This window comes from Chanos chanos, chromosome 4 (assembly GCF_902362185.1).
Source record: "Chanos chanos chromosome 4, fChaCha1.1, whole genome shotgun sequence".
NCBI lineage: Eukaryota > Metazoa > Chordata > Actinopteri > Gonorynchiformes > Chanidae > Chanos > Chanos chanos.
The window spans coordinates 5,867,565-5,884,845 of NC_044498.1; the positions used below are offsets into that span (position 1 = coordinate 5,867,565).

At 43.0% G+C, this 17,281-nt stretch overlaps 3 protein-coding genes across 3 annotated transcripts in view; 2 read left to right on the forward strand and 1 right to left on the reverse strand.

Annotated features, from left to right (window-relative positions):
- The window catches only part of paplnb (papilin b, proteoglycan-like sulfated glycoprotein), a 6,257-nt gene extending 5,056 nt beyond the window's left edge, over positions 1-1,201 (reverse strand). The window contains exons 1-2 of the mRNA XM_030770846.1: positions 1,142-1,201; positions 1-4 (exon numbers count right to left, since the gene is read on the reverse strand). The exon at positions 1-4 is cut by the window's left edge and continues 106 nt beyond it. Of these exons, the coding sequence (XP_030626706.1) occupies positions 1-4; positions 1,142-1,201 (64 nt within the window). The remainder of the gene's footprint in view (positions 5-1,141) is intronic.
- A 5,188-nt stretch (positions 1,202-6,389) lies between these two features.
- On the forward strand, positions 6,390-13,288 carry drc1 (dynein regulatory complex subunit 1 homolog (Chlamydomonas)). The gene is made up of 16 exons (XM_030770847.1): positions 6,390-6,505; positions 6,639-6,720; positions 6,891-7,003; positions 7,112-7,295; positions 7,470-7,607; positions 8,348-8,434; positions 8,608-8,730; positions 8,910-9,049; positions 9,622-9,756; positions 9,850-10,207; positions 11,383-11,472; positions 11,645-11,747; positions 11,955-12,039; positions 12,346-12,498; positions 12,823-12,925; positions 13,238-13,288. Exons 1-16 carry the CDS (start codon positions 6,390-6,392, stop codon positions 13,286-13,288), a joined length of 2,061 nt encoding a protein of 686 aa, XP_030626707.1.
- A 1,055-nt stretch (positions 13,289-14,343) lies between these two features.
- kcnf1a (potassium voltage-gated channel, subfamily F, member 1a) lies at positions 14,344-15,810 on the forward strand. The gene has a single exon (XM_030770848.1). The coding sequence runs from the start codon at positions 14,344-14,346 to the stop codon at positions 15,808-15,810; it is 1,467 nt and encodes a 488-aa protein (XP_030626708.1).
- The last annotated feature ends 1,471 nt before the right edge of the window (positions 15,811-17,281 follow it).

Here is a 17,281-nt window from a genome sequence, read left to right on the forward strand (position 1 = left end):
GTAGCTGCACCAAAAATGAGCATTTTACGCAGTTATATGTAAACGACATGATGCATCCTGTACCAACATACCAACAAACAGCCCTGGACAGACATCTGAAAATTTCTTCTGCCTAATTATACACTGAATGATAGCTGAGTATCATTAGTTTCCAGTAACGTTTGGTGTTTGTTGTTGTTGTTTATTGTTTATTGTTTTCCACTTTGGTTACAAGTCAGTTGAAGCTTCACTGGTCTTTCAATATGCATATATTTATATTTGTGTTCCTGTGTACCATGCAAAACCCCACAAAATACTTTTGGTTACTGGTTTTGGTGGACCAGTTCAGCTCTAGGAACAAACATGCATATGGATCCATATTTATATACATCTCTAGACATGTTTAAAATATACACACATGTCTAAAGCATGTGTACACATGTACAGCACGTCCAGCTTTCTTTCACAGGCCACATCCAACTCTGGAATATTCTGAACGTGTTTTTTAATCCCCCCCCCCCCCCAAAAAAAACTTTGCCCTGTATCTTTCTCTCAGTGTTCCACAGTGGTTTCCCTCAGAATGAGATGGTGCAGAAAACCACGAGTAAACACACTCACACATGCACGCACGCACATGTGCGCTCTCACACAGACACACACACACACATACACACATACACACACACACACACACACACAGTGGCACCAAAAACAAAAATCTAGTGAGCAGACAAAAAATATGATTTCATCATCCAGAGGTTTAATAACAAGTCTCATTAGAGTCTGACATGAATTTAATCAGTAGGTCTCTTTGGTGCCCACACTCCACAGTAATATTGGCAACATTCAGACTTGCTGCACCATAAAAAAAAAAAAAAAAAAACGAATCATATTCGTCTATTTATTCATTTCACACTCCTCCACTGCCAAAAAAAGACTTTTAAACTGATGGTTTGTGACCACCAAAATTGCCTCGCAGAATTTCTGCACCAGAATAACATCCTCCAGTGGACATCTAATGAGGCTTTTTTTTTTTTTTATCCCCGTACCCACTCATCTACTATAATCATCTTTAAGAGGGGCGTAACTGAGCCCTGCTCCATAAGCTCTGTTAAAATGAGTAGGATGTGGCCACACTTCAGATGTAGCCTGTGTTACTTACAGAGAATGTTGGGGCGCAAAGCAGGTGCAGGATCCCCAGGACTGAGAGGAGGAGCAGCATCTTCTAGACCACACACACACACACACACACACACACACACACACACACACATTTGAAGAAACACACGTACATACTATGTGAGAGGCATGAAGAATCAAATAAGTTCACCCATAACCTCAAGAACAGACCAGGTATATCGCTCCCTCCTAAAAATATCAAAAAGTTTTTACTCTAGTTAATAATATTCATTTTTATTATTATAAAAAAAAAAAACAGGTCTGAACAAGGATTCCTGAACAGGTATTCCTTTCTTGCATTGTCACATATGTCCGAAATTTTGAGGTTTTTTTTTTTTTTAATGATTTTCATTTTAATATCTTAACTGAAATTTGTACAAAAATACAAATGGAGTTAAATTCAAGATATTGAAGTTCAGAGCTAAGTCTGTATGTATTCTTAGTATATGAGTCTTATGTCTGTATTCTTAGTATACGAGTCTTATGTCTTAATGTGGTGTGAGGGATCAGCGTCTTACCTTCACTCTGCGACTGCCGTGTAAAATGAGAGACAGATGTTACTCCAGTCACTGCAAAAACGAACTGATCGTCACTTCAATTTACCCTACACCAAATATCCATCCCCTGCCCACGTCCTCACACACACATAAATGTACACAGACACAAACACTCAACCAAGCATGCACGTGGATACACACACACACATACTATGGGCATTTGGTTACGCTTAACCCCTTCCGTTCAATCCGCTGTCTACTCACTTTAGTTTAACATATGGCTTTCACAGACAAAGAGAATTAACACATTCATTTACATAAACTTCACTTCATTCATACACCGGGTGATTCGCGGAGCACCTAGGTTAAGTTTACATTCGCGTTGAGCATCCATACGTTTCGGCAATCCTGCTGCTCCAAGATTTTAATCACGTCTTTGTCCTGTACAGAAATGCTTGAGATGATCCGCCTCCATAAGCATTTCAACAATACAGTGACATTGTTTGTTTTGAATATGAGAACTGGAAAACTCTACGTCTGCTGAGCACTGACAGTTCTCTCTGAATACTGTAAATGTTCCTTTATTGTGATTTCAGTTGACATTACACTTTCGTTACTGTATTGGTGCAGTAAAAGGACAGTGAAAGGAGCCCATACTAAAACATTAATGTCATTTTCATGCCCTGTCATTTTTGAAAGTGTTAAAGGGTTAATGAAGACATAAATTGGAGTTCTGTTACTGGCAGCCAGTGGTCAGCGTCCACTGGCCGGTGGTCAAAATGCTAAGAGAGCGAGAGAGAGAGACAGACTGGGACAGAGAGGCGTTATCGCAGAAAATGGTGCCTTAAGTTTTGTGGTGAGGGTGATCTTTTTTTTTTTCTTTTTTTTTTTCTTTTGGACCATAGATCTTCCCCAAGGCACTGATCACAAAACCACTTGTCACTAAACACAAACCATTAAATCACGGGGTGTGATCTATGGGGGGATATCCGTGGTTCTGAGGTGCTTATTTTAGACCGTCTCTCTCCTTCTCTCTCTCTCTCTCTCTCCCCCCTAAACAGACACAAGCATCAGCATTGCACTCTGAGGGTAGAGCAGAGAGTGCCAGCCTCAGATCCAAAACGGAGCTGGACGCTCTCCCACCTCCATTCCTCCGAAGAAAACAGAGCAGAGAGTAGCTTCACACATCCACAGGGACAAACAGCAGGAAGGAAGGCTTAATCCCATGGAGCTGCTAAACTGAGCGGACACTGATCTCTTCCAAGATGGTTTCAGTGTGGACAGACCATCCTGCTGTGTGTTCTGCGTGTGTGTGTGTGTGTGTGTGTGTGTGCGTGAGAGAGAGAGAGAGAGAGCGAGAGAGAGAGCGAGAAAGAGATTTGAGGCTAACAGCATTCATCCAGATCACGGTTAGTGACATAGAAACATGGCATATAAATGACAGAAACCGATTAATGACACTGAGATGTCAAGGTTTTGGCTGTTTATTACATGCAATCGTTATTACCATAGTAACTGAAGCAGCATCCCATTTGCCCATTTGATACAGAGAAAGGGAGGAAGCTAGTGGAGAGGATAAACAGCGAGAAAGAGAGAGTGTGAGAGCAGGGTTGGGAGAAAGAATACAAAAGAGAAACTGAGAGAGAATGAGAAGATGAGAGCGAGTCACCAAAAGAGAGAAAGGGAGTTTACTGTAGTGTAGACAATGAGACAGCTAATTATAGACATCAACGTGGTCACCAGCGGTAACAGTTCCAAACTCTTCATATGCAAACCTTTTTCTATACACACAACAGAGGTAACGTGTCACATCTATACACTCTCGTCTTCAACTGTACATCCGCAGACAGGATGTGACCTCACAGATTACCCAATCCATTACCAGATTACTTCTGTCAGCGTACATACGTTTCTCTGGTGTTCCTGTCTGTCAGTTACTTTAGTCTCCAACACCTTTTTATGGACTTTTTGAAAAAGGGATTTTGAAAGAGCACAGTGACAAGATGAATAACATTTAGCTCCACAAAACAAAAGAAAAACCGAAAACAAACGTCCTTACATAAAATCTGATGCTGGATTAAATTTTTCTTTCAGAGTCCTGCCTGTGTCTGAAGCCACTCGAATGGGTCTGGTCTATATCTGTATCACTTCATTTCTCTTAAGCTTGCTGGAAATCTTTCCTGTCTCTCCTGGGCTGAACTTTTCAACCCTAAAGCTTTCGCCAAGCGTGTCCCAGCTTCTCACAGCTGACGGCTGAGTTTCTCAGCTTGTCTCTCTTTAGCTTCGAAGGCGTATCTGGTGTCCTGTAGTTCCTCGACGGTCTCCAACGCTTCCTGGAGTTCCTGAGCGAGCGCGTCGTATTTCTCAGCGAGGGCTCGGTTTTCCGTACGGAGCTGAGCGACTAGTCGGCTCAGCTCGACGTTCCCATGGTTGCAGTGTCCCCTCAGCTGCTCCACTTCGGCGAGCAGGACCTCCATACTCCTCATGAGAAAATCTAACTTTTCCTTGTCCAGACTCATCCTTCAGCTGTCCCTGCTCGGTCGTTACTCTCGTTTCTCGTTTCTTTCACCAATTCCAATTCCTTCTCTCGGCTTTTCCTCTATGTTCTGTTCTTCCAGGACCTCCTTTCCAGAATCTGGGTTCTGTGTTTCTGTGAAATGGATGGGCAAGAGGCAGTTCTCGAAGTAACAGGCCAAGAGATGAAAACGAATCGAGACAGAGAAGCGGAGATGTCTTCAAAAAACTCTTCTCTCTCTGCTCATCTACAGCCCCTTAAGCTTTTAACAGACGACAGTCGCTGATGGACAAAGCCAGTGTGTTTAATCCTTCCTTTCCCTTGCCAAGTCTCCCTCTCCTCTCTCTCTCTCTCTCTCTCTCTCTCGCTCTCGCTCTCTCTCTCTGCCTCTCTAACCCCTTGCTCTTCCATAAAGGTATAAAGGCCTCTTTGACGTTTTCAGGATGCTAATCCCCTTACTGCAGCTCTTCTCATCCAGATCACACACTCTTTTACACACACACACACACACACACACACACACACACACACACACACACACACACTGCAATAATGCTAAACCAAAAAAAAAAAAAGAAAAAGACCCAAAGTGAGCTTTACTGTGCATTCATATAAATCGTAAGTCCACGAGTTCAAAGGTCATGCAGCCGCCTTGGCCACAGTCTCCATGTTACAGTGACGTTGAATGATAGAGCAGTACTGCTCTTCTTCATCAATTCAAATCGTCAAATCACTGCTCTAACTAACCAGTAACTGATATCCTTACGCATAGTTCATTAATCTGACAGAGTTCCCTTTCTGAATCAGCTAAACAGATATTTTGTGTAAGGGCAGCAATGTTGAATCAGCTTTGAGAGTGTTTATATCTGAATGGTTTCGGACCATATAAACACCGGGAGAGTTCATTTAACACAGCTGAATTTACTATGAGCAATCTTCACCAGAGTAAATCTTACTATTCACTTGACTTCACAGTGACCACATAAGGAGATTAACACCCTGGTTTTAACACTCTAACCAGACGGTATTATCCATAATCTACTATTAAAGTGAATTCACTTAGCCTTAGTGTAGCAGTCTTTTCAGCCCTTTAAATGTGGGTAATGAGGGAATAAAGTGTAATGAAGGCTAGCTGTTACACTGCTTCATTTTTTTTTTTTTAAGTGAGAAAGTCCATCTCCACTGCAGTCACACACACATCAGTTTCTCAGCAGATGAGGCCTGCTTCAAGCCAGATCTGAGAGGCAGTCTGGTCGGGACTGGTCTACGCTGAGATCGCACGCACACACATGCTCTCTCTCTCTCTCTCCCTCTCTCTCTCCCTATCGATCCATCTGTCTGTCCACACAGAGAGAGGGAGAGAGAGATAGAGAGAGACAACATGTGACAAAAATAGACAGAAAAAGACAGAATGAGAAAGATGGACAATCTCTGATTACCACATAGGACCCAAAAGCTGCGGTGAAGCATAGTAATTTCCATGTGAATTACGGCTGCGTCTTTCTTCCTCTTTGTTCTCTCAGTGGTCATTGTACTGAAACGGAGACGACATGTCGACAACTACACATGGCCAGACAGGCCGTGAGACACATCGACCAACCTACTCACAAAGAAAAAAAAAAAAAAAAAAAAACAAGTACTGTACTTGTAGTGTGGCAGTTAACTTTGTAACGACAGCAACAATGATAATGTATAATTACATGATAACAGGGTGGATTATGGTAATCAGTAAATGAGAAACACTATTCTCTTTTTAATACTGCACATTTTTCCTCTTTAGAACTGTTTAACGCGGACTTGTTAAATGTTACAACACAAGAGTGCTACGGAAATGCCAGTGTGATCTACGATAGCCCACAGGTAACTTGATCGTTTATGTATCCCACCGATGATACAAGGATACCAAGGATTTGAACACAATCAGACGCGAGCCCATTTCTGTAAGAACACAAAATAATGTGCATTTTCGTTTTTACGTTTCTTTTTTTTCTGCGGATTTCTTACTGAAAAACGATTTGGAATAATTGCAACTGTGCAGCATCTTGAATGGTCGCTGTTCAACTGTTGTCATAGCAACGTAAACCACAACAAAGTCCGCAGTGGCTGTGACTAACTTCTACCATATTGATGTCGTGAAAATCGTGATATAACAGAACATAGCCATCAGTAATTGAGACTGTATATTAACTTCGTTTAATTCTAATACTTCTGTGTGTAAAATGCGGAAAGCTGGCAATTCGTATGAGGCTCAGGGCGCAGCGAACAGTGACAGTGCAGCGGAGAGAATAACAGCCCGTCGCCTCCGTATTGGCACCCGCAACGAAGCCAAGAAACGGTAAACCAGTCGTCAACCAGCTTCTGTGACAGTGTTTCATAGTACCCATGTACAGAAAAACCTCTCAGAATTAAAGTTATTAGTTTATTTAATTACTTAATCGTTGTTTTGCTAAATCAATAAATGTGTTCAGTCAGGAACTTGGACAGGAATGTCCGAAAGTGGTCGAGGAAGAGGTCCGAAAAAGCCAGGTACAGGTGGAACAGAGCGAGAGGGTGAGTGGATTCAAAGGCAAATCTACATGATGCTTTGCTAACAATTCTTTCTCAACTTATTCAAGTTGATGCCCGATTTCTGAATGTATCACTTTAGTAGCGGATTTATCATTAGTCTAAACTTACTCCTATGCTTACACGTTTTTAATGTGTCTGTGTCCGTCCTGCAGCGTATGACCAAGTTACAGACTAATGGTACAGAACTGGTCACTAACATCCTGGTGGCGACGGACGCCAGAGAATCGCAAAGGAGAAAAGAACTGGAGGAGGCACGGAGGCTGCGGTACACACACACACACACACACACACACACACACACACAGTGAAACAGTAGATTGCGCTCTTTAATTTGATAACAACGTTTCACTTGTTTCCCTGACTATTTTGCCAGGCTTGAAAAGCTGGAAAATGAGGGCAAGTCGAGTTATGAGAAATTTCAGGAAATCAATGAGAAATGGACCATCGCTAAAACAAAAGAGCTGCCTCAGGACCTGAGAGATGCGCAGAGCAGCCAGCAACAGCTGTGTGCTCAGCTTATCGCCGACAAAAACCAACTTATCAATGAGCTTCAACAGGTAGATAAAGCCGCACACACACACACACACACAGAGAGAGAGAGAGAGAGAGAGAGGGAGCATAAACAGACATGCTCACAAATTAATTTTGTTCATTTGTTTGTTTATTTGCTACACTGAATGTGTGTGTGTGTGTGTGTGTGTATGTGTGTGTGCGCGCGCATGTGCGTGTAGGAACTGAAGGCATTTGACGAGCGTTATGTAAAGGACCTAAAGAAGCAGGCTGAAGATGTAGACCTTATGATTGCAAGAATGGAGGATCAGGTTCGGACTCTGATCAAGTCTTACAGACAGGAGCTGGATCAGATCGAGGTACACTGCCACCTATTGGTGTTTCAATAAACTGCATGCAAAACATTTAATCCCAAGCACACACTAGTATCCATTCTTCACTAACTGTTCATTTTAATTTGTTAATCCCTGAGGAAAATAAACAGAGTGTTACACTTCTACACTTACACGATAGTAAATCATATAATATAATAAAATATAATAAAATAATATAATAATATAAGCAATAAATTACTCAGTATATCTAAAATCCGGTCTGTTTATGTCTATATTGACTATATTTCCCATACTGCAAGTTCAATAGCAGGAGTTAAGGCCTAACTAACTGATGAAACTTAAATGTAATCCTCACGAAATTTATTTTGTTGTTTTTCAGGAGTAAGTTGTGAAAATCCTTTGTTCAGCCGTCTGTGTGGGCGATGTACTGAGTGTAGTAGCCCCTAGTAATTTAGTTCTCTTCTGTACAGACTTCTCTGACTTTAAAAGAAAGAAAAAAACAAAACCCTCTTTATTCAGACCTGAAACTCAAATCACTTATGCACTAACAAAACACATTAAGTCACAAAATAAAACATGATTACACCCACGGAAAGTCATGATCCATCAAACTGTAAGCAAACAGTACCTCATCCCCCGTCTACAAAGCAAAACCGAAAAGCTTGTTTACATCCCCTTCTCTCTTTTTACGACACGGGAAAAAAAAAAAAAAAAAAAAAAAAAAAACCCAGATCCTCTGTCCTTTGAATTTTGTTGTCTGACAGAATTCCTTCGAGGACGAGCAGGAAGCTCTGCTGATGGAGAAAAAGGAGAACTGGGAACAACAAACGAAGCAACGCCGGGACAAAGAGGTGAGGGGAAGGGGGGAAAAAAAAAATTCAGAACGTCCTAGAAAAACATTCCAACGAGTCTCACCTGTGCGCAGGAACGACTCATCCGAGTCTGGCTGTATGAGTTTAAGAGATGAATAGTAAACAACGCCAACCCTCCTCTCTCCTCCCCACCCCCCACCCCTAACCTGTAGATGGAGCTATTGTTGCAGAGGATTAAGCAGGTGGAGGAATATGGGGACTTGCTGCAGAAGCTCAGAGCAGAAGACGCCGAGGAGTTTAACATTATCAAGATCAAACTGGAGACGGAGGTGGAGGTGTGTTTCCAGAGGGGGAAAAAAAAGATGTTTTAATAACGACAGGTGTTAATTTTAATAGTGTTTTAATGGAATAAATTTAAAATAACTTTTTTTTTTCAGTTGAATTAACATCACGGTTATTAGTATCAGTGAGTAAAGATAAGTGTGTGTGTGTGTGTGTGTGTGTGTGTGTCTAGGATAGAGAACAGAGGCTGCAGCAGGAGAAAGCCATCCACCAGCTCAATCAGGAGAAACTGGACTATAACTACCAGATGCTGAAGAACAGCGATGAGGAGAAGACCATCATTATGTCTGTGCAAAAACGCAAGATCACCAGGTGATCCTGATTAATCTTTATTCCACACCCTGAAGAAATTGACCACACACACACACACACACACACGTTCACACCCACGTACACACACACGCAGACATACACGCCACACACATATATACATCACACACACACTCTCTCACACACACACACACACACACACACACACACACTCTCACACACACACAAACACTCTGTTCTACCCGTCAAGCTTTTAACTGCTGTTGCTCTTTAAAGTCTTAAAGCGAGCATTCTGTTTTATTCACTGAATTTTCAAATAAAATCGGGAACGCTAACACTCATCCATTAACAGGTCTCTTTGAGCTTTTAACAGGAGTCTCCATGAGAACTGATAACTGGACCAGACTGAGGTCCAATAAGGATTAAAAGCATTTGAGTGACTGGGTCCTGTCCCAGTACTCCCAGCGCTCTTATCTCCCTGTCCTTGTCACTGTCCTGTTTTCATTACTGACAGAAATGCATCATGGGAGAGGCTGTTGGGAAAATCCTTTTTTTTTCTTTTTTTTTTTTTGATGTCTGCACTGGACCTATTACTGCTTTTCTTTTCACCTCAGAATGCAGGATGCTCTTAACAACCTGAAGGGCAAGTGTGCCAATCAGGTGAAACAGTCTCGGGAGGAAAACCAATCGCTGACGGAGGACTACAAACGCAACATGCAGCAATACAAACGCGTAGAGAAGAAAATGAAGTGAGTGTTCTCACCCTCCGAAAGCACGCGCATGCATGGATTCCTTCCTCAACATACACAGCGTGTAAATGCCGGATTTCCCTGTCTGCGCAGGCATTTTGCGGCCGTCAACGCAAAGAGGTTTGAGGATGTGTGGCTGATGAATGAGGAAGAAGTCAAGGCTCTGGTCCGGAAGGTTCTGGAGGTGGACCGGCTCATTCACGAACAGCAGCTGGGCCTGACGTGGGTCCCCCCGCCTATGCCCTTCATGGAACAGTCCGGACCGACGGTAACGCAGCACCCGGCCCAGACGTCGGCGCGACAGGCCGCGGCCAAAGCCCTGCAAGCTGACGAGCAGGAGGACAAGGCGGAGCAAGACGTTGTGGAATCTTCCGGAGGCCTGGAGAGAAAAGGTGCCGGAGTGGATGGCAAAACGGTGAAGCAGGTGCTGGAACTGCTGTGTGATGAGACGGTGAGTTAACAGGGAATTAACAGTGAGTTAACAGTGAGTTGACAGTGAGTTAGCAGTGAGTTAGCAGTGAGTTAGCAGTGAGTTAACAGTGAGTTAACAGTGAGTTAACAGTGAGCTGACAGTGAGTTGACAGTGAGGTAACAGTGAGTTAACAGTGAGGTAACAGGGAGTTAACAGTGAGCGGACAGTGACTTAACAGTGACTTAACAGTGAGTTAACAGTGAAGTAACAGTGAGTTAACAGTGAGTTAACAGGGAGTTAACAGTGAGCGGACAGTGACTTAACAGTGAGTTAACAGTGAGTTAACAGTGAGGTAACAGTGAGTTAACAGTGAGTTAACAGTGAGCAGACAGTGACTTAACAGTGACTTAACAGTGAGTTAACAGTGAAGTAACAGTGAGTTAACAGTGAGTTAACAGTGAGTTAACAGTGAGTTAACAGTGAGCGGACAGTGACTTAACAGTGAGTTAACAGTGAAGTAACAGTGAGTTAACAGTGAGGTAGCAGTGAGTTAACAGTGAGCGGACAGTGAGCTGACAGTGAGTTAACAGTGAGCTGACAGTGAGCTGACAGTGAGTTAGCAGTGAGTTAACAGTGAGCTGACAGTGAGCTGACAGTGAGTTAACAGTGAGTTAGCAGTGAGTTAACAGTGAGTTAACAGTGAGCTGACAGTGAGCTGACAGTGAGTTAACAGTGAGCTGACAGTGAGTTGACAGTGAGCTAACAGTGAGCTGACAGTGAGTTAACAGTGAGCTGACAGTGAGTTAACAGTGAGCTGACAGTGAGCTGACAGTGCGTTAACAGTGAGTTAACAGTGAGCTGACAGTGCGTTAACAGTGAGTTAACAGTGAGTTAGTGTTAGTGTGAAGGCCTTTGACTATAGAAAGCATCAGTGACTGGTGCGTGTGGGAAGTGTTATACATCACCTGATGTTTAACCAAAGTCTAAGCTATGTTTTCTAGCCTTGAGCATGCCATGAAGCTTTTGTGATGTATATTTCTTCTTCACAGTCTCTCTCTCACTCTCTCTCTCTCTCTCTCTCTCTCTGTCTGTATGTATGTATGTACTGTATGTATCTGTTGATGTATGTATGTATCTATCTTTCTGTCTATCTATCTATCTATCTATCTATCTATCTATCTATCTATCTATCTGTCTGTCTGTCTCTCACACAGGGGTTTCTGATTGAGGATAAGCTGCTGAAGCTGCTGTCCCCAGTGGAGAAAGACGAACAGTCTCTTATGAAGCTGGACTCTGTCTTCTCGGTGAGTGTAACTGCACTGTTTCAATGCATCTGGACCAGTCAGGGCTCTGCCTCTGTTCTCTCTCTGTCTGCTGCTGCTGTCATGCTAAAAGCAACTCTGGATAGTCTAATCTGACTGGCTGAGTGATTGATTGATTGATGGATGGATGGACTGATGGATTGATTGATTGCAGGCTATTGGGATTGAGAATGAAGAGGACGTCTATAAAATGACAGACTTCTTTATGAAATACAAACAGAAGCTGAAGGAGCAGGAGGAGGTAACACTGACTCTTTGTTCTAATTCATCGTCCTTGTCGTTTATGCCAAAATTTCCTTTGACAATGACAGTTTCCCAAAGTGGTTACTCTGAGAGTTACAACACGTGTGACTGCCAACCACAACCACAAGACCCATTTTTTTGTTGTCCCCGACGATGAGCTTTCCTCCCTGTGTGATTGGTTTGTGAGGTGGAGGGCGGGGCATGTGGTCGTGACGAGGCAGCAGGAGGTGGGTCCTCTGACCTCATCCACCCCAACGATGTGCTGGTGGCTTTACGAGCCTTCACTGCTCAACACTGCAGATCCAGGTGTGTTGACTACAACATTTTCCCTCACAGAAGCTCCAGATTTCAACAAAATGTCATTCAAACATCCTCTCTTTCTTACTCCTTCCCTCTCTCTCCTTGTGTGTATGTGTCTGTGCATGTGCGTACATATGGTGTGCACGTATGTGTGTGCGTGTGTTGTGTGTGTGTCCACGCGCACGTGTGTATGCATGCATGTATATGTCTGTATATGTGTGTGCTTGCATGTATGTGTGTGTTTATGTGTGTGTGCATGCATGTATATGTCTGTATATGCGTGTGCTTGTGTGTGTGTGTGTGTGTGTGTAGGAAGGGCCAGTCCCAGCAGCAGCACAGTGGGTTGAGTTTGGAGGGAAGGGATGAAGCAGAAGATGCTAAATACTGGGAAAGTCTGGCCAACATCATCCCAGAGTCTAAACTCAAGCTCTGGGCTGCGCTAGAGGCAGCACTCAACATGTACCAGTGAGTATCAGGACTGGTTTAAACCAGATTTCCATATCAATTAGTCACACAGACAGTCCGGTCCTGCCTCATTTGCTGAAGCCATTTTATCTTAAAATGATGAAAGCAAGAAGCACAAAAGGACAAGATTTTCCACAATGTACCTAAATGTCAGTTACAATGTACCAAACTATCAGTTACAATGTACCTCACTGTCAGCCACTGAGCTTTACACTGTCGTCATAGTTCCATATTGTTCTCTTCTTTTCCTGTGAGGTAGTTAGTTTGTCAGGTAGTTAGTTTGTCAGTTAGTTCGTTTAACTGACTGGCTGATTGCAATTTCAGTTCTGAGTTGATGGCAAGGTCCAAACTGTTGGAGGAAACCAAGAACCTGAAACAACAGAATACGGAAATCAAAATGCTACTTTACCAACATTACATCCCCAAGGTAAGAGAGAGAGAGAGAGAGAGAGAATGAGAGAGAGAGAGAGAGAGAGAAAGAGAGAGAGAGAGAGAAAGAAAGAGAGAGAGAGAGAGAGAGAGAGAGAGAATGAGAGAGAGAGAGAGAAAGAAAGAGAGAGAGAGAGAGAGAGAGAGAGAGAGAGAGAGAGAGAATGAGAGATAGAGAGAGAGATGTGTGTATGTGTGTGTGTACAGAGGAGATGAAAGAGAGAGAGAGAGAGAGAGAGAGAGAGAGAGAGATGTAGTCTGCTCCATGGCAAACTACAGATTCATCTTTTCTCCTGGCTTTGTCTGATAGGTGCACGCTGAGGTGGAAGTCCCACAGATGGTCCACTTTGCCCATAAATGAACATGTCTGTACTGTGTGGCGTAATCATTTTTTAAAGAAATTCAGGCTGTACCAAATAAAGCAAAACATTGTTGAGTTACAGCTGTTACAAGGTCTAAAAATAAACAACTTTCCAGTGAGAGAGTGAGATTTTGTCTGTGTCTCCTTATCGCTGGTTCCTTGGAAAAGGGAGAAGGGGAGGCGTGGGTTCCATAAAATTTAGACGGACGTTTTTATTCAGATCACACGAGTCAAATCACTAACAAATCATCTGAGAGTGCTGCAATACAATGGTAAGACTGTTTTCAAACGACGCAATTCGTCTTTGCTCTCGCTAGAGGGAGACACTTTAAACGACAATCGGCAACCAAGGAGAGGATGTGCGTAATTACGCACTGTCTTCTATACTGAAGAACGTTTCTGTATCGCATAGGTACAAGGTGTCACGAGCCGTTACAATTTAAGAGCTGCGTAGTGAGAATAGGTCACGTTCTGGTATTATCATAGTTATATGGATTTAACAGTAAATATTATAAATTATATTAATATAGCGCGCTGATGGGTTTTCGCAGTCGCAAAGATTTGGAAAAGAACGGATGAGCAATTCAGCGACTAAGTCTACATGTGTGAAATATCTGTAAAGGATAAATTATTACTGTAAGCCTCCTGCCCCTCCCACCCAGTGTCTTTCTCTCACTCTCTCTCCCTCACTCACTCACTCACTCTCCCGCTTTCTCTGACTCGCCATCTTCTTTCACTGGAAGTTTTTTTGTTCATTACCTCGCGGAGTTACTCTCACTATAAGGCTGAAGGCGCGCCAGAGCGCACAGCTGAACTCCTGGACCTAGACGGAGACACGCTGCCCTTTCTTTTTACCGCCTGAGAATTAAGCGGTCAGTCAGGTCCGAGCACGGCACCTAAGGTAAACTTTCAGCTGGAAAATAAGTTATTATTTTTGGATGAAACTGTTGGTTTATTTTCTCAAATTACTTTAAAGTAAATTACAATTGTACAAAAGCGTAAATGATTTAAAAGCCGCTCGAAATTACTCAGTAGTACGGACTATACTGACACAAATGTGGGGGATATCGAGAGCGCGTTTCGCCAATTGTAGCGGCTCAGAGGCGAGCGAAGAGACAGAAATTGTGGTGAATGTCGGCGGCGTCAAACAGGTGCTGTACGGAGATGTATTGAACCGCTATCCGGAGACGCGTTTAGCCGAGCTGGCAAACCACGTTACGGAGAACTCCGGTGAACTTTCTGCCTTGTGTGATGATTACGACGCAGAGAGAGGTGAATTTTACTTTGACAGAGACCCAGATTCCTTCAAATGCATTACTGAACTCTACTACTATGGAGAAGTGCACATGAAACGAGGTATATGCCCGATGTGTTTTATGAAGGAAATGGAGTTCTGGAGGATCGATCCAGACTTCTTGGACGAGTGCTGTAAGAGCAGTCTGAATGAGATGGAGACCGAGCTGGCGGAGATCGCAGAGAAGGTCCGGACCATCCTCGACGATATGGAGGGTGACCCCTCAGCCAGCGCGAGCCAGCGATGCCAGGCAATGTTGTGGAAGCTCGTGGAGAAACCAGAGTCTTCGTTGCCTGCTCGCGTTATTGCTATCGTCTCCTTCCTCCTCATCCTCCTCTCCTCTGTCGTTTTGTGTGTGGGCACCATCCCAGAACTCCTGTCAGAGGATGAGGAGGGCAACCCAATGGAGCATCCCACCTTGGAGACCATCGAGACGGTCTGTATTGGCTGGTTCACGGTGGAATACGTGTTGCGTCTGATCTCCTCTCCAAACAAGCTTCATTTTATGCTGTCTTTCATGAACATTGTTGACTTCTTGGCCATCATGCCTTTCTACTTGGTGCTCATTCTGACCCATCTGAACACGGCCGTGATGGAGCTAGCCAACGTGCAACAGGCCATTCAAGCTCTACGCATCATGCGTATTGCCCGTATCTTTAAACTGGCTCGTCACTCCTCGGGTCTACAGACCCTCACATACGCTCTGAAAAACAGTTTTAAAGAACTAGGCTTGCTGCTCATGTACATGGGAGTGGGAATCTTCCTGTTCTCCGCTTTAGGTTACACTATGGAGCAAAGCCACCCAGACACCATGTTTACCAGCATTCCCCAATCTTTTTGGTGGGCCATTATTACAATGACGACCGTTGGCTACGGTGACATCTACCCGAAGACTACGCTCGGTCGCTGTAACGCGGCTGTTAGTTTTCTGTGCGGCGTTATCGCTATCGCTTTGCCCATCCACCCAATCATCAACAACTTTGTCATCTTCTACAGCAAACAACGCATGCTTGAGACCGCCGCTAAACACGAGATAGAACTCATGGCGCTTCGGTCTAGTGAGGCACAGGATAAGGGACACGAGGGACGCTTGAGGACGCGACGGTCAGTCGCAGGTGCCGGTTCGGTTTGGGACAGCACTATGCGTGCGTCTCAAAGCGATACTTACATTCCGTTACTTGGTGACTCTGCTCAGCAGACGCCCACCCAGACATGTAAGAACAACTAGCGAAAATACGTAATAATCGACTATGTTCCGTCAGTACGGCTGACACTGTGCCATAAGACTAATCAACTGTATCCTGAAGCTAATCTTGTTCCGAGCAGGATACAAATCTTTCCCTGTTAATTAACTAGAGCTCAAAACTCGGGCCACCGTAATCACAATCATATTTGCCACACCTGGTTCACGGAACTGACTTATTTGAATGACAGAGACTGTTTCTCAACCCTCTTACATGGCTCCTTTTATTGCGTTTCATTTTTCTGACATTAATAAAGCTCAAACAGGGCTGGATGTGTTGAAAGAATATCAAATCAAAAGCGCATGAAGGCTTTATAGAGTCCTCATCAAAACTGACCTTTGCCCTGCTAATTAAGTCTGCAAGGTCACTAGGAAGAGAACAATGAAAAGACTTGGAGCAGGGTCCAGCCATTGAAACATTGACTTATCTGTAATCTGCTATACACTAATCTCATTTTGAAGTCAACCAAATTAAAATCTTCATTATATATATTGTTATCAATAGACTTTATTAAAGCTAATTAGAATCCTTCCATATCTAATGTTCGCACAACAGAATGAACAGGAAATCTCATTGTCTGGATGAGAGAGCTTTAGCTGCAATTCTCTATTAACCATTTGAGAGATCAGCATCAAACAAACTGTGTGTTTATTGTGTATTCTCAACAGTATGTTCTAAGTCTCTTTCTGATGCTATGAATGTTTATTTTCAACGGTTTTCGGCAGCGATGAGACCAAGATGAGTGAAGATGAGTCTGAGGTGGATTCTGCCTCTGTGAGTCGTTGTTTGAATACAGTAGGGACAGAAAGAAGAAGAAGAAGAAGAAAGATCTTTTTTAAAAAAAAAAACAGGAATTGGCAGTTGAGTTTAGTTGCTCAAGCACTTTCAAGATACATGCAAAATATAGACTATAATTACAATTTGAATGCGAGTTTTGGTAAATGCGTCAGTCCCCACTTTGGAACACAGCAGGAAACAGTGGCATTTTAATCTTCAAGGCATTTCCTTCCAGACACGTTGAAAGGCTACCTGCAGCTCAGTTGCCAATAAAAGTATATTAGAAAATTTCCTTGGGGAGGGGATGGGACGCATTTGAACAAATTAGTAGCCTTGTCCAACGTGAACATTAATGTTTTAATGACAAAACTGAAGAATTTGATTTGTTCATACTCCCATTAAAAGCTACAGTGCTAGTCTCTCAGTTTTTCCTGTGTGTATGTTTCTTCTGTATCTTTTCATGTTTCTGTTGTTGCTCTCGTTCTTTTATAACACTCATTTTTTGCTCCACTATTCTCTCCACATACTGTCCTTATAAATGATGATATCACTAAGGTACACTACATAGTAGAATATAATCTATAGTATGTAGTATAACTGTAATAGTTATAGGGTAGTGGTGGAATTTAAATGCAGTTAACAGACGGTGTTGTTTTTATTTGTTGTTTTTATTTGTGC

Excerpts from the sequence above, each read along its gene's own strand:
- drc1 (XM_030770847.1), top strand. The coding sequence starts at position 6,390 with ATGCGGAAAGCTGGCAATTCGTATGAGGCTCAGGGCGCAGCGAACAGT. Across the intron at positions 8,731-8,909 it reads AACTGGAGACGGAGGTGGAG|GATAGAGAACAGAGGCTGCA; the intron begins GTGTGTTTCCAG and ends GTGTGTGTCTAG. Across the intron at positions 9,757-9,849 it reads CGCGTAGAGAAGAAAATGAA|GCATTTTGCGGCCGTCAACG; the intron begins GTGAGTGTTCTC and ends CTGTCTGCGCAG.
- kcnf1a (XM_030770848.1), top strand. The coding sequence starts at position 14,344 with ATGTGGGGGATATCGAGAGCGCGTTTCGCCAATTGTAGCGGCTCAGAG.